General features: G+C 43.9%; 1 protein-coding gene across 18 annotated transcripts in view; it reads left to right on the top strand.

Annotated features, from left to right (window-relative positions):
• The window catches only part of sox5 (SRY-box transcription factor 5), a 259,298-nt gene that overhangs the window by 188,000 nt on the left and 57,825 nt on the right, over nucleotides 1-13,473 (top strand). For all 18 annotated transcript variants that reach the window (XM_082511977.1, XM_082511984.1, XM_082511990.1 and 15 more), the window contains one exon: nucleotides 1,180-1,402. In XM_082511977.1, coding sequence (XP_082368103.1) covers nucleotides 1,180-1,402 — 223 coding nt within the window. The remainder of the gene's footprint in view (nucleotides 1-1,179; nucleotides 1,403-13,473) is intronic.

The raw sequence follows: 13,473 nt of genomic DNA, 5'->3' as shown, positions 1-13,473 counted from the left end.
AGCGCACTTCTGTGCATGTAGAGCATATATACCCTCATGAATCCATCTGTGCATGTGACAAAGAGATAACAGCGTTCCCTCTCGAAGCTGACGGCATCCTCACTCTCAGTGTCACCGCTAATTGGGCTGAGCCGGCGTTAAGTCTATAACGCCGCCTGTAGAAACAAACACAGGTTTTATGGGGTCACAGATTAAGATGCTAAGAGTTACTTAGCACTCGGCTACTGTCCTGAGGCTTGTTGTTCATGTTTGAGCTTTCGTTTTGAAAGGGAACAATAACGTCCGTACTCAGACTCGCTTATTTAAATGTAAATAAGTGCGTTCGAGCTGTCGGTGGTCAAAAATATGGCAGTGAAAGTTGATACAGATTTCTAAATATAATAAGAAAACAATAAGAAAAACATTGTTTAGTGGAAAGAGGTAAACTTGTTCTTCTGCAAAGTCCACTTTTCTAAATATCTTTTTTCAGCCACAGTCATTACTTCCAAGCATCGTTAAACTAAACGTGTTGGCAATAGAAGAGAGCTTTACTGTAAGCTGTATACGTTATAATTAGTTGCTGACATGCTGATTGTCTTTTCTCCTACAATGATGTTTTTTGCCCTTTCGGTTCTTTATGAGTTTAGGGGAATGATTTGACCTCACAACGGAGCCGTTTTTGGAGTTTTTTTTATCTCTGAATTTGACGGAGTTGCATCCACAGAATTAATTTTTGAAAATCTTAGGACAAAAGTAAACCAGCGCTGAAAGTTGGGCTTGGAATTTGTAGCATTGGACATCCCTCAAAGGAAGCCATTGAACGCTTTGTAATGAAGAGTTAGCGTGACACTTAAAGAGTGTGCAGTCTTTTACTGTTTCATGTGCTCGTTCTGTCAAGTACCTCCAAGTCAGTCAAATGCAGATTCCAGAGGATATGAGAGAGAGAGAAGTAGTATGCCCTAACTTGAGATAACTGGACAGGGATGAAAGTTGTTGCTTTGGGGTATAAGAACAGGAGATGTAGAAAACAGGAGCAAGAGTAGGGAAGAAAGATGGAGATAATGAATGGGTTTATGCCAGCTCCTCCCTCGTTTCCTCTTAATTTTCTTTCTCTACAGTTTGTTTGTGTCTTTAAAATCACTTTTTTGAAGCTAAGAATTGATTAATCCCTATCCCCTTCTTCTTCTTTCCTCTCTCCAGGAGCAGGATGGCACTAAGGGGAGCTCCCTGAGTCCTTACCCTCAGCACAATGCTACCTCACCAGGCAAAGAAGAGGGTGGAGGCGGGGGGCGCCTCTGCAGCGACGGGGGCTCGGCCGCGGGCACCCTGGGCACCCCCGAGAGACGCAAGGGCAGCCTGGCAGACGTGGTGGACACACTGAAACAACGCAAGATGGAGGAGCTGATCAAAAACGAGCCAGAAGGTCAGTGATGAAAGGAAACGCTTGCTACAGCCAGATGTGTGATCTGCAGGTCCCCACCATCTCCCTGGCTCTGCGCCCGACTTTTATTACACTCTGTTGTCGTTTCCCTCTTCTTCATCATCTTCTTTCTTTCTTTCTGTCTTATTTTCTTTCTCTCTCTCACTCTTTCCCTCTGTTCTGAACCCACACACATTCAGATGAGAGGCCAGCCTTTGTTTTTTTTCCAGCATACAGACAGACAGCATTGGCTGCTTGGGCCTATTGTCCACCGTGCCTTGCATATTTATCACAACCTGACAAATAAGATGCAAGTGTGGATGCACGTGCTTGTGTGTGTAGTGTGCACTGGAGTGAGAGTGAAAGGCCTCCAAACATACTTTAGTAGATTAACAAATCACCAAATGTTTCCCTGCTTTAATTTGAAGCAGTTACTTAAAAATTCTCTCAGCTCAGTGATCATCTTATCACCTTTCTTAGTAATTTTGTAACATGTTCTGTTGGATACAGATTCCAAACATTGTTTTTCTGCAGGGCCTCCATAGTTAAGCTCGATTAGCCCCCACATTTGACTCTCAAATGTATCCTCAGGCTAAACAGTTGGAGTCTAGAGAAGATAAAGTTAGCCCACTAATGTCCACTGCTCCCACAAATGGGGGCTTAAGTCACCATGAAATGCATTTAAGAGATAATGTGACAACAGGTGTCCATCCCCTTTAGGAAGATGTGCTAATATAAATAACAGGTTACTGTATTGGTGGAGATGCTTCACAGAGAAGTCAGTGTCAACTTTAAAGGATATACTGCACCCCTAAGAAATGCAGCTTAGAGCCTGCAACATGTTGGGGTCCTACCAAAACCTGTTGTGCAGGAAAGTCCTATCTAATTAACCCGAATAGATCCTGATTGAGACGAGCTGATTAAGAGTCAGTTTCCATCAAAAACAAAAACAGTTTGTCAGAGTTGGACATGATGTTGGTATGATGTCACCTGTTGGTCTCTGGACTGAATGTTTTGCATTGTGGCTTCCAGTATGCTTGTTGTTTTTGGAGCCGAAAGTGATATTTAGGCGAGAGTGAAGCGTTAAGTTATCAGCTAAGTGTAGTCAAGTTTGTGAGCAAGCTGCTTCCATAAGCAAAACGGACGCAAAGCCTTAAAAAAATCCAAACAGGTGGGTTTTAAAAGAAATGCACCCTTCATATAGGTGTTACAATTAGGGGGAACGATCCGTGGATGCAGTTTATGTAGTGTTTTATCATCTATTGGGGATGGACGAGCTTTTGGACCCAGCCTGAAGTGGTCGCTGGAGAACAGCTTTCAAGTCTGCAACGCGTTAATATTTGTACATCTCTGACCAAGCAGCCTCAAGCTCACATAACCGCATACCCATCCATCCATCCATTCGCTTCCGCTTATCCTTTTCAGGGTCGCGGGGGGCGCTGGAGCCTATCCCAGCTGTCATAGGGCGAGAGTCAGGGTACACAGGTCGCCAGTCTGTCGCAGGGCTAACACATAAGGACAGACAACCATTCGCACTCACATTCACTCGCACATTCACACCTAGTGGCAATTTGGATTATCCAATTAACCTATCCCCACAAGTTGCATGTCTTTGGACGGTGGGAGGAAGCCGGAGTACCCGGTGAGAACCCACGCAAACACGGGGAGAACATGCGAACTCCACACAGAAAGACCCCGGCCTGATGGTGGAATTGAACTCAGGACCTTCTTGCTGTGCGGCAACAGTGCTAACCACCGTGCCACCGTGCTGCCGCATACCCAAAAGGTGAAAAAACAGCTCAGTGGTGCAGTGTGGATTTGCCTTTAAAGTGTAGGTGCATTATGTGTTTGTATTCTGCCAGTACATCAACAGGCTTTCATTTCAAGCTGCGATGCACTAACCTTATTTTCCAGGCTTTTCTGCCGAGTTTTCAAAAGGCCGAGACTGTTGGTCAGCTCTCGCTGTCTGGTTGTTTTTATTCCAGTCGATAGAGAGGCCTGTTGTGGCACATTTTAAGGGGAAAAAAAAATAAAGAGAGAAAAACTGAACTGTTTGTTGAGTAGAGCTGTAATTGAGGTGTGTTTTGGGTTGTTCGCTGCTTCAGTGGACCTCGTGAACTGGCTGCACAGGAAAAAAAACAACAATAATGGATCTTTATGAGTCAGCCAGCGGAGAGTGAGAGAAGGGGAAGGAAGAGACAGAAGGTGAAGGTAGGGAAAGTGAAGAAGAGAAAGACCAGTGTCTTCACAGACCCCATTAGCACAGTGCCACAGCGGAGCAGCATCCAAACCGACCTGGAGCATTAGCTTCTCTATGTTTAAATGAGACGCGCTAACAAAAGGCCCCAGCGCCTCAAGACCCAGCACGCACACACACAAACCCAGGCTAAAGAAAAAAGAAAAGAGAGCAAAGGAAGAAAAAGGAGGCTGAGAAAAGATGAAGAGAGGCAGAGGGAAATGGAGGAAGTGGGTGGGGGGGACGATGAGGGGCAGTATTGAACGTGAGATAGAAATCCCTTTTCTGTGTTCTGTGCCCGGCTAGCTATTGTTTGGCTGTGTGGCTCACAAAGGCCATTAGCAGCAAACAGCAGGTTGGGATGAAAATTTAATGAAGGCTTTAATCATTATGAAAGGCCTGGAATATTACTGCGCTCTCTCTCTCTCTTTCACACACACATACACAAAGCCTCCAGCTGGATCAATGAGACGCACATACACATTCATAGTGTACGAACATTGACACCAGGAGGGATGTGAACAAGGGGCCAGGGACACAAAATGGGTCAGAAAACGATAAACATCTTGAAACAGAAAGAGGGGCTTGACTTATCGAAGGCAGGCCCTGAGCTCTTTAGACATCACACACACACACACACAGACACACAGACAGTCACGCTCGCTAAGAATGCCTTAAGTTTGAAAGATTTAGTTTTGTGTCTGTGGCTAGTGCTGCTCTACTTAGGCTAGATGAATGGAGATAGTAGATACTAGGTCAGTGTGAGTGCTGTTAAAGCCTTTGGGAGCACATATACTTGCGCATGTGCATTTGCATATGTATTTGTGGCAGAAAGTGTGTGTGTTTGCTGTGGGAAGGATTGCATTTGGTTGCATACATGTAAGGTGTGTGTGTTGGCCTCTAATAAATGACTAGCCATGTTGTCCCCCATGGCCTGGCCCAACCATGCTCCACCGCTCTCCTGCTCTCTACATTCATCTCCTGTCTTAATCCACGGCCACCTGCTACCCGCGAGATACTCACACACACACGCGCACACTCTCTCAAACACACTGCTCCAAAACATGTGCAAAGACACACACACACAGACACACAGCGTTCTGTCTTTAATAAATTCTTCAGCAGTGACAAGGCGAAGATAAAAATGCCATGACAAAGCGTGCGTGCATGTGCGTTCCTGTGCGTTCAACTCGATGCGAGAGGCCGTCAGGCAAGCGGCTCATGCTGGAGCGTGTGCGTTGTGCCATTACATGGAATTATGAGTGCAGAGTGCAGAGCATGGCAGGAGGCTCGGGGTCAAGAGGAGACGCGGTGCAGAAACCCAAGAGAGATGGCTGCACGAGCACACGCATGCACACCTGGACAGCTACCTCGGAGTCATCATTTAACCTTTTGTGACCCATACGCCACAGAGCAACCCCCAGTGATAACCTATTAGCCCAGTCAGACAGACAGACATACAGACAGACAGAAGTTATAAGCTGCAAAAGGAAAAATGAGGGGAATTAAAAGGAGGAGTAACATCACTAAATGGGGCACAGATGTTCCTCTCGGCCCCTGGAGTGGTGCCTCCACTGCCCTGGACTTTCACCAGACACTCAGCCTCCTCTCCTCTCCTTTTCTCTCCTCTCTTCTCCTCTCCTCGTCTCACTACATGGCGGCATGGACTGTAAGTGGCTCGCACATTAAGTGCCAGCTGAGCTCCATCTCTGGACCCGTCTGTTGACCCTCTGCTACCCAGCTACAGCTACCAGTCACTGGGGCTTCATAGCCTTTGGGATTTTTTTTTTTTTTAATGTTTTTTTTTTTCTTTTTTAGCTTCAGCTGTTACAGGGATAAACAAAGCTTCCCAGCCTGAAGTCGCTCAGAAAATCTGCTGTATGTGTTTTTTGGTAGATACAACTTTCGACTTTGTATTTAGCTTACATTCTGTTGCAAAAACTGAGACCCAGTTACTCAGAAAAGTCAAAAATCTTGTTGCAAATAGTTTAATGTGGACAGTATTTACTTTTTACAGTCTATGAACAGTAAACGAATCAAAGAGCGCAGGTGAGGGAGACACCATTAATGCTTACATCCTGTCACACCATCTCAATGTTTCGCTAGGTGTAGTTTTCTAGAATGAAAATTGTCCCGACACGAATGTGATTACACTATAACAAGGCTCAAAGCTGTTCTTTGAGCAACCACCTCGTTATATTACCTATATCATTAAAATGTATTATTATTATTTCAAGAAAGAAACATTGTAGCTTACTTTTATAGGTACTTTTTTTTTTTCCCTTGGTGCTTTGGGCACCTCAGGGCAAGTCCTGTTTCATTCCATTACATTTAAGAGAAAGCAGATGTCTCCAAAACTGGGCAACTCACACCACAACAGTTTACATGGATAAATAGCACCACAGGCCAGAGGAAAGCTATGTGAATTAAATTCTGGGGTGAGCTGTCCGTTCAACTTAACAACATTTAGGCATTTTAGCATTTGAAGATTTGAGAAAAACAAGAAACAGCCTTGAAATATCTTTTTAAAGGTATTTGCTTTTTATTCAGACCAAAGTCTGCAGGAAACTGGATTCTTAGTGTGACACTTCCTTTCCTTCATACAACTTGGGAAAGAGTTTTGTACTAGTTTGAAAGTAAACGTTAACATTTGCATAAAAGAAAAAATGTACCTGAGTCTACTGCCATCGATATGAATGAGAGTACAAGCAATAATACTGTCATGTATTTGATGTATGTGTCTCTCCTGTCAGAGTGTTTGTCGGGGTCAGTAAATGGCAACGCTGTCGTTTCAGCGAGCCAGCGTGCATGTTTGAGGTCAGAGCCTCGCCACTCTTCTTTATCACCTAATTTTGTACATACGTGCACAGAAACAAGAGACGCACTCGTCCCCACACACTTGTAACCTCGCACGCCGGTCTGCAGCCCTGCAACCTTAAGGTCAACCAAAACGGTATTTTACTGCTGAGCGTACTCGCCGCCCCGAGCTCCTCGAAGGCACAGGTTTCCATACTGAAAATGCCAACTCAGTGACAGATGTCATGCAGCACACAGTCACCGACACATGCTCGCACATGTACGCGCAGCACTTCATCTATTTTCGAGACATGGAGGGGTACCAGGGGCTTGCTTTTAGAGAGCACTGAGGCATTTTATAGGACAGCACTTAGGCGAGGCCATTGTGCCACACAGGCGCACAGTGGCCGGAGCTCCCTCACGCCTGCGTACACTCCAATGGGTGACAATGGGAAGGGCGGATACATTCTTCCTAAGAAGAAGGAGAGAGAGAATGAAAGGAAGGGGGAAAAAAGGAGGCAGAGAAGCGGAGGGATCGAGGCAGCTTCTTGTTCATCCGTCCATCAGTCGCGTCACCTCCCCTCTACCCCCTCCTCATCCTCACTTTGCCTAATCCTACTTCTTCTCTGCTATCTGGGGGGTTACGTCAAACACGCTCGCACACATGCACACACTACAAACATCAACAATGGCATGTACGGCCCTTGCAAGTCACCACACAGACCTCTTGATTTTTTTTATTTATTTTTTTTTAAGCAGAGATCCCTGAGGGGAATTTGCAGACTGCAACACACATATATGGATCTAAACACACACAGCAGCAGGTTCACACCCCTAGCGTGGGAGCGGGTTGAACGTCTTTATGTGATTTCCACCCTTTGTTGGTAATTAGTTAGTTGTATAAATTAACATGAAGTGCAGCAGGACTCTCGCAGCCATTGTTTGCCGCGATTATTCTTGTCGCACTGGGAAAAGGAAAGCAAGTGAAACCAAACCGAGGGGGGACGTTGAAAGATTTTTTTTTTTTTCCTTTTTGCTTTTGTCAACTCGCTAAAAATGAAGGGATGAAGCAAGAAAAGGCGTGATTTTTCTCATTCGCCAATCAAAGCGCTCCAAATGTACGGACAGCATTTGCCGAAGAGAAGTTGACACCATGCTTGTGAGACTGCTGCTACCTTGAACCCTTTCCTAAGGAGATGTGGACTCGTGTTTTATGCTTCACCACCTATTCGGTGACCTGGTGGAAAAAGAAAAAAGCCCTCAGCAGTAAAAAATTCAAACATTCTTTGCTTAGAAAGATCTCCACATTAAAAAAAAAAAAGAAGAAGAAGAAAGAAACAACGACCTTTTGCTGAAATAAAACTCACTTTGAAGCAGGAAAAAGTGGACGCCTCATGTTGCTTATCCAAGAAAACCAAACCTTTTTATTTATCGTTCTCTCCACTTATCCGAGTCTCATTGTGCTAGTTAACTTTGCTGGGTTTGTTATAGAAAGGGGAAAAAATCATCATGGACATGGCTCACAATTCAAATCGAGTCAATTTGGCATTTCTTTTTCTTTTCCTTTTTTTCGTTCTTTCTTCTTTCTCCTTTTGTGGCATGAGAAACAGGCAACGTCATGGGGCGAACCTGAGGCCTATTGTGGGGCTGGCCATTGTTGGCTTGATGAAAGGCGCATTCAAGTCACTTTTCTCATTGAATTGTTTTGCGTCCGCTTTTCAGCGTTGCATTCTCTCTCCAGCGTTGCACGAGACAATCGCTGAGGATGAAACTCTTTTTCTGCCATTCTTCCGTGTCCAGATGAGCAATATTAAGTAGATGAATAGTGTGTGTGTGTTTGTGTTTTTGAGGGGAAAAGCAGTGCCCCAGCTTTTGTCCAATACATGAGCATAAAAGCGCTTACACAGAGGAGAGAGGGTCCTGTGGTTTTTCTTAAGGTGTGTGTGTGCGCCTGTGTGTATTATTGCCCCCCCGGCGTGGCATTAAGTTAAGGACAAAGGCTCGAGCTTCATGAATCAGCCGGGGCTTCCATAGCTTAGCTGCTGTGACCTAGTCACAGTTTGACTGTCCTAGAGTACAGTGTGTGTGTTTGTGGATATCTGATGATGAGTTGGGCAAGAGGTGTGCGTTTCTTCAAGGTGAGATTGTAATTGTGCATGTGTGCTACATGTTTGGGCTTCTGTGCGCGTGTATTTGTGTGAGTCTCCCATAAAGGCCTAACTCCCAAATATTAGACAGGCCCCAGTGTTTTGGCACTCACCCATTAATTTCCATTCAGCGTCATGTCCCATGACCAAATCAGCGGAATCCATGATTTATCTATTCAGCTTTCTCATAAACTCTCTTCATTTGCACACCCACTTGTTGTTTTTCTTCCTTTTTCTCTCATTTTCCTTTTGGTCTTTTCTCCCATTCCCATGGAGAGTCAGAGGAATGTTTTTATGCTGCAAAATGGCTGCAAGATTAATGAGTTTTGTGCAGAGTGCGCTGACTTTCATTTGTCCCTCAATTACTTTATCAAAAGGATATGAAATGCGGCAGAAAATCTCCAAACTTTTCACCGAGGCACTTAAGCAACAAGAACACTCTGAGAAACACTGTGGTGCAATTGCTGTTTGGAGTTCAACCAGTTTTTCAAAGGGGCCAAATAACTGTGCCCTCCAACATTTTTACTTTGTGAGAAAAATTGTCAAGTTAGCCAACAACTTCAACAATCTTCCATTAAGTAGTTTAGTGACATACCAGCAGTTACTTTGTGAGTAGGTGGATGTTGCATTTTGGAAAGAAATGCTCGAGTTTTTCTCTTTTTTTTTTCATCTTGACTCTTTGCCACAACAAAATATAAAAAGGTATCACTTAGCTGCAAGGTTTCCACAAACTTCTCTTAATGTGTACATTTTGTAGTGCGTGCACAGGAAGGCACTGAGCTGACTTTAAATAGGTGGAAATTGCTCACAAGTTATGCTTTTGAGAACTTGAGTAACATATATGCTGTAGTGTATGAGCTGCCTGTTTTATATTTTGTATTTCTCGGTTAATTACAGGTCTGTCATTTACTTACTGGGCACAACAATGTGCTTAATGTGCTCTGGTGCTGATAAAAACCTCATAATTCATAATTCATTGACTATATCATTGTGTTACACTAGTAACCTTTTGCATGTTCAGTTAATCTGTCTTATAAAGTTCCACCAAAACATAATTTTACTTGTAGTGTAATTGATATACAGCCTGAAGACCAGAAAGCTTTAAAATCAAAACTATAAAGGCCAATGTATAATTTTCTGTAGGATATAAAACATGTATTTTAAACAGAAGCGAGTATCCTCCGTGATTAGCTTATTAGCAGACTTTCTGTACTTTTTATTCCATACATTAACCAAATCTCTTGCTGTACATTGTGGTAACGTATACAGTATGTGTGTAAGGGACTGCACTCCGGTTTCCCCTGTATAATCCATGTAGGCTTGTTGCAAAGTAGCACAATCTGCTCAGTGCAATTTTACATCTCAGCTCTAACACAGATGTGAAAGCGTCAGAGCTGTAGTCCGCTCTCGCCCATGTCAGCAGCGTCCAGAGCAGGATTTAAAGCCTGACATGGATGTAAAGGGGCTTTAACAACCTGATTGGAGGCGTGGGATTGATGTCACCACATAGCTCTAGTTATATTCTCTGCACACACATACTTTCAAGTCTGCATACACATGCATGATAAATGCACCAAGCTGTTTGACCTGACCAAGGAGTCACAGCTTCCCATGATGCATCAGGGATAGCGAATGGCCACACGCCAGCTATCCACGTAGTCACCACCCACGAGCCAGCCCCACCGTTTCTGCTCCGTCCTATATCACAGATATTAAGGTGGTGTTCTTCAGCACGCAGAGAGTAACAAATCTGTCTTGTAGTGTGTCAGGAAGCCAGTCCTAGTCTGGTCCAGCAGCCAGTCAGTGTGTCAGTCTTTGAAACCACAAGGTCTTTATTAATTAACCCCGGGCTGGCTGCTCAAAGGGGTAAGGTCCTGCAGATGAAGTGGCAGCGTCTGTGTTGTCAGCCGCATAGGTCACGACCTGCCCCTTCAGCATGACCCCGGCCTTATTTGAGCCAGATGTTAAGGAGCAAGGGTCTGCGCTGCATTCTTTTCTTTCCCTGCTGCTTGGCCAGCAGAGCGGTCACCATCAGCGACTCGAGTCAGAGCTCTGATTTTCTTCTGGGTAGATCGCTGCTGTTCTCCTCTGTCTGCCACCCCACACCCCACCTTTTTCCCTCTCTCTGTCTCCCTGTGGGATCCATCCTTTCACCTCTCCCCCTCCCTTCCCTCTGTTTTTCCCCCTCCTTCCTTGTTTGGCCCATTGCCCCTTTCCGCTTCGCTCAAGGGAAAGAGTGCCGTGTGTGTATTGCCTGGCAGTATGCCCGCTCTCATCATTTTCTCCCCATCCCCTCCTTTGCTTTTTATGCCATCCTTCCTTCGTATCTCTCTCTTCTCTCACTCATTCCATGCTTTTTACCCCTCTCCTATCTATGCCTAAATTCTTCTTCTCCGCCACGCTCCCTTCATCTTTCTCCTTCCACCTCCCTTTGTCCCCATCACTCTTTCCACCTGCTTCTAATCACCAACCCTCCATCTCTTTCACTCCCTGCCTTCATTCATACTTCGCTCTGCGTCTTTCTCTCTTCCATCCTCCCTCTTCTCCCCCCCCCCCTCATCCTTTCCTCGGCTGGGCTCAGGAGCAGTGAACAGGTGTTGTCTCCTTTTGATTTGGGTGCGTTCGGATTAATGCTGTCAGCTCAGCTGTTAAAACAACTGCCACCGCCAGATGCCAGTCAGTTTGGGGCTGGAGTTGTCACCTACACACAAACACACACACACACATATTCAAACATCCAAACATGCTCAGATGCAAGTGTGCTTGCACATGCACACGCGCACTCACACACACACACAAGCACTTGGCCTCTTGGCTCATTGTAATACTGACAGAGCAAATCAGCTGTTGTATGCCAGTCTTCTCTATAACCCAGGTGTGTGTTTCTGTAGCCTTTCCAAAACATCACAGACAGTCAGTATAAAAGAGTATATGACAAGATACTGCAGTGATCATTAATACACTGCCAGAGTTGCTAAAGACTCACTTAGACAGTCATCTTTTAAGGGTTTTTTTGTCTTTAACCATAGCAATACTCACACCAGTTCCAGTTAAGAAGAATACTTAATGTTCTGAGTGGGGCTCGAGGAATTTTCTAAACTCAAAGAATGACTTTACCAGCGTTTTCTTAAGTTGTGTTCGGGGCTGTAAACCATGGGAGCGGGCATTTAGCAGACAGGAAATATGACTCTTGTGAGTCCCTTAATTTAATAGAAGAAATCTTGGCGCACTAAATGACGATGCTAAAAGTCTTCCTGTTGTGGACAGTTACTTTGAAGTGAAGAGACACCACTTAACCATTTCGGGATCTTAAATTAAGCAGTTTGTCATTCAAAAGTTAGTTTTAATTAGATATTTGTCTAAAAATAATAATAAAAGACAAGTAGTACTAACCAACCTCTGATGGATCAGCTGAATTTCCTTGTTGGTGGATAATAGCAAAAGAAATGACATTTAGTGATGTCATTAGTGATGTTTAGCGCTGGAGCGCCCCCCGCGACCCTGACAAAAAAGGATAAGCGGAAGCGAATGGATGGATGGATGGATGGAGCTGCCAATTTCTTTTGCCAAATCAGTTTTGCCCTCTCTGTAAATTTTCTGATTTTGTGAAACACGGTCAGTTTTCTCATTTTAAGTTTTTTTTTAAAGGTTTCCTGCACAAAAGAGAGAATAGATAACTATAGAAACACAGCAAAAATACTGGCGTCAACCCAAATGTTCACAATCGGTACATTCAAGTAAAAGACATTTGATGAAGAACCATTTTCTGCCTGTCAGTTGCTTAAATTTAGAATGTGGTTCCTTGTTGTTAAAGTTTGTTAGTAAAATGATGATTTAAAATTATGATCAACTGTGAATATCAGCGATTAGTAACAGTGCTATTTATGGCTCCATCAGATGTGGGTAGAGACTGCAGACTCACTGGAGGTACACGTGTGTGTCTGTGTGTGTCATATGGTGGGTTGCTGGCCCTGTAGTGGTGATACTGGTGGTGATATATTCATATTTTATCTTTTTATCAGTTCAGTCTCATGATGGTGGCTTAAGAAGAGCCACACAGAGAGACGTTTTTAAGGTGGTGCTGGTTTATCTGGCACTCTTTCTCCCAAACTCAGATATTCTAATATTGAGCCCTATTTGTAGTGTACCCCCCACCTCCCAATCCCACGATAAGATTGTCAGTTTACGCTTGTTGCTGTTTTGTAACCCACCAACTGAACCATATTTTACCCCATTTTACTGCCGATCACGGCCTCGTCCATTTTGTTGGTGTGTTGAATTACACTAACAAAGTTATTTCCAAGGTTATTATACCCCACTGTAGTCTCCAGTTTCCAGCGAGCCAAACGTTGTTAGGACAATTAGTCCAATCAAGGAGTCATGGGTGTCTTGTGGGAGAAGGAGGAAAAGAGGGTCAACACAGACAGGAATGTTCAGGGAGAAAATAAGTACCACACAACATGTTGTGTTTATAAGGGTTTACAATAAATGTGATGTGATATTTATCAATAGAGTTCATGCACCCGACTTGACTCAGTTATCTTGTTCTGAAAAAGATATGAATGATAAGATTAAGCGCGGGTTGATTTAATTAAAAAAAAAGAACCACAATATGTTTTGATAAACATTGGTTTCTAGTTTATTTCCAAAGAAAAGCTGAAGCAGTGTCGTAGCAGATATTCCAATCAGATTTTGGCTTTGAGTAAATTGAATTTGAATTTTTTGACCACTTCAAACTTCAGCTGGTAGTGGGTAGACCTGTTACACTGTTATCTTCTATAGTATATTACTTGTATAGAGGTGAATGTTCATATTAAACAAGACCAAAGTTTCAAATAATAAGGTCAACATTTTGTACAAGTAATACCCGTGAGGCATAAGCTCGGGCTCCAGAC

The sequence above is a fragment of the Aulonocara stuartgranti genome (genome assembly GCF_965226115.1).
Source record: "Aulonocara stuartgranti genome assembly, chromosome: 17".
In the NCBI taxonomy this organism is placed as follows: Eukaryota; Metazoa; Chordata; class Actinopteri; order Cichliformes; family Cichlidae; genus Aulonocara; species Aulonocara stuartgranti.
This window is presented reverse-complemented; position numbering and strand designations above follow the sequence as displayed.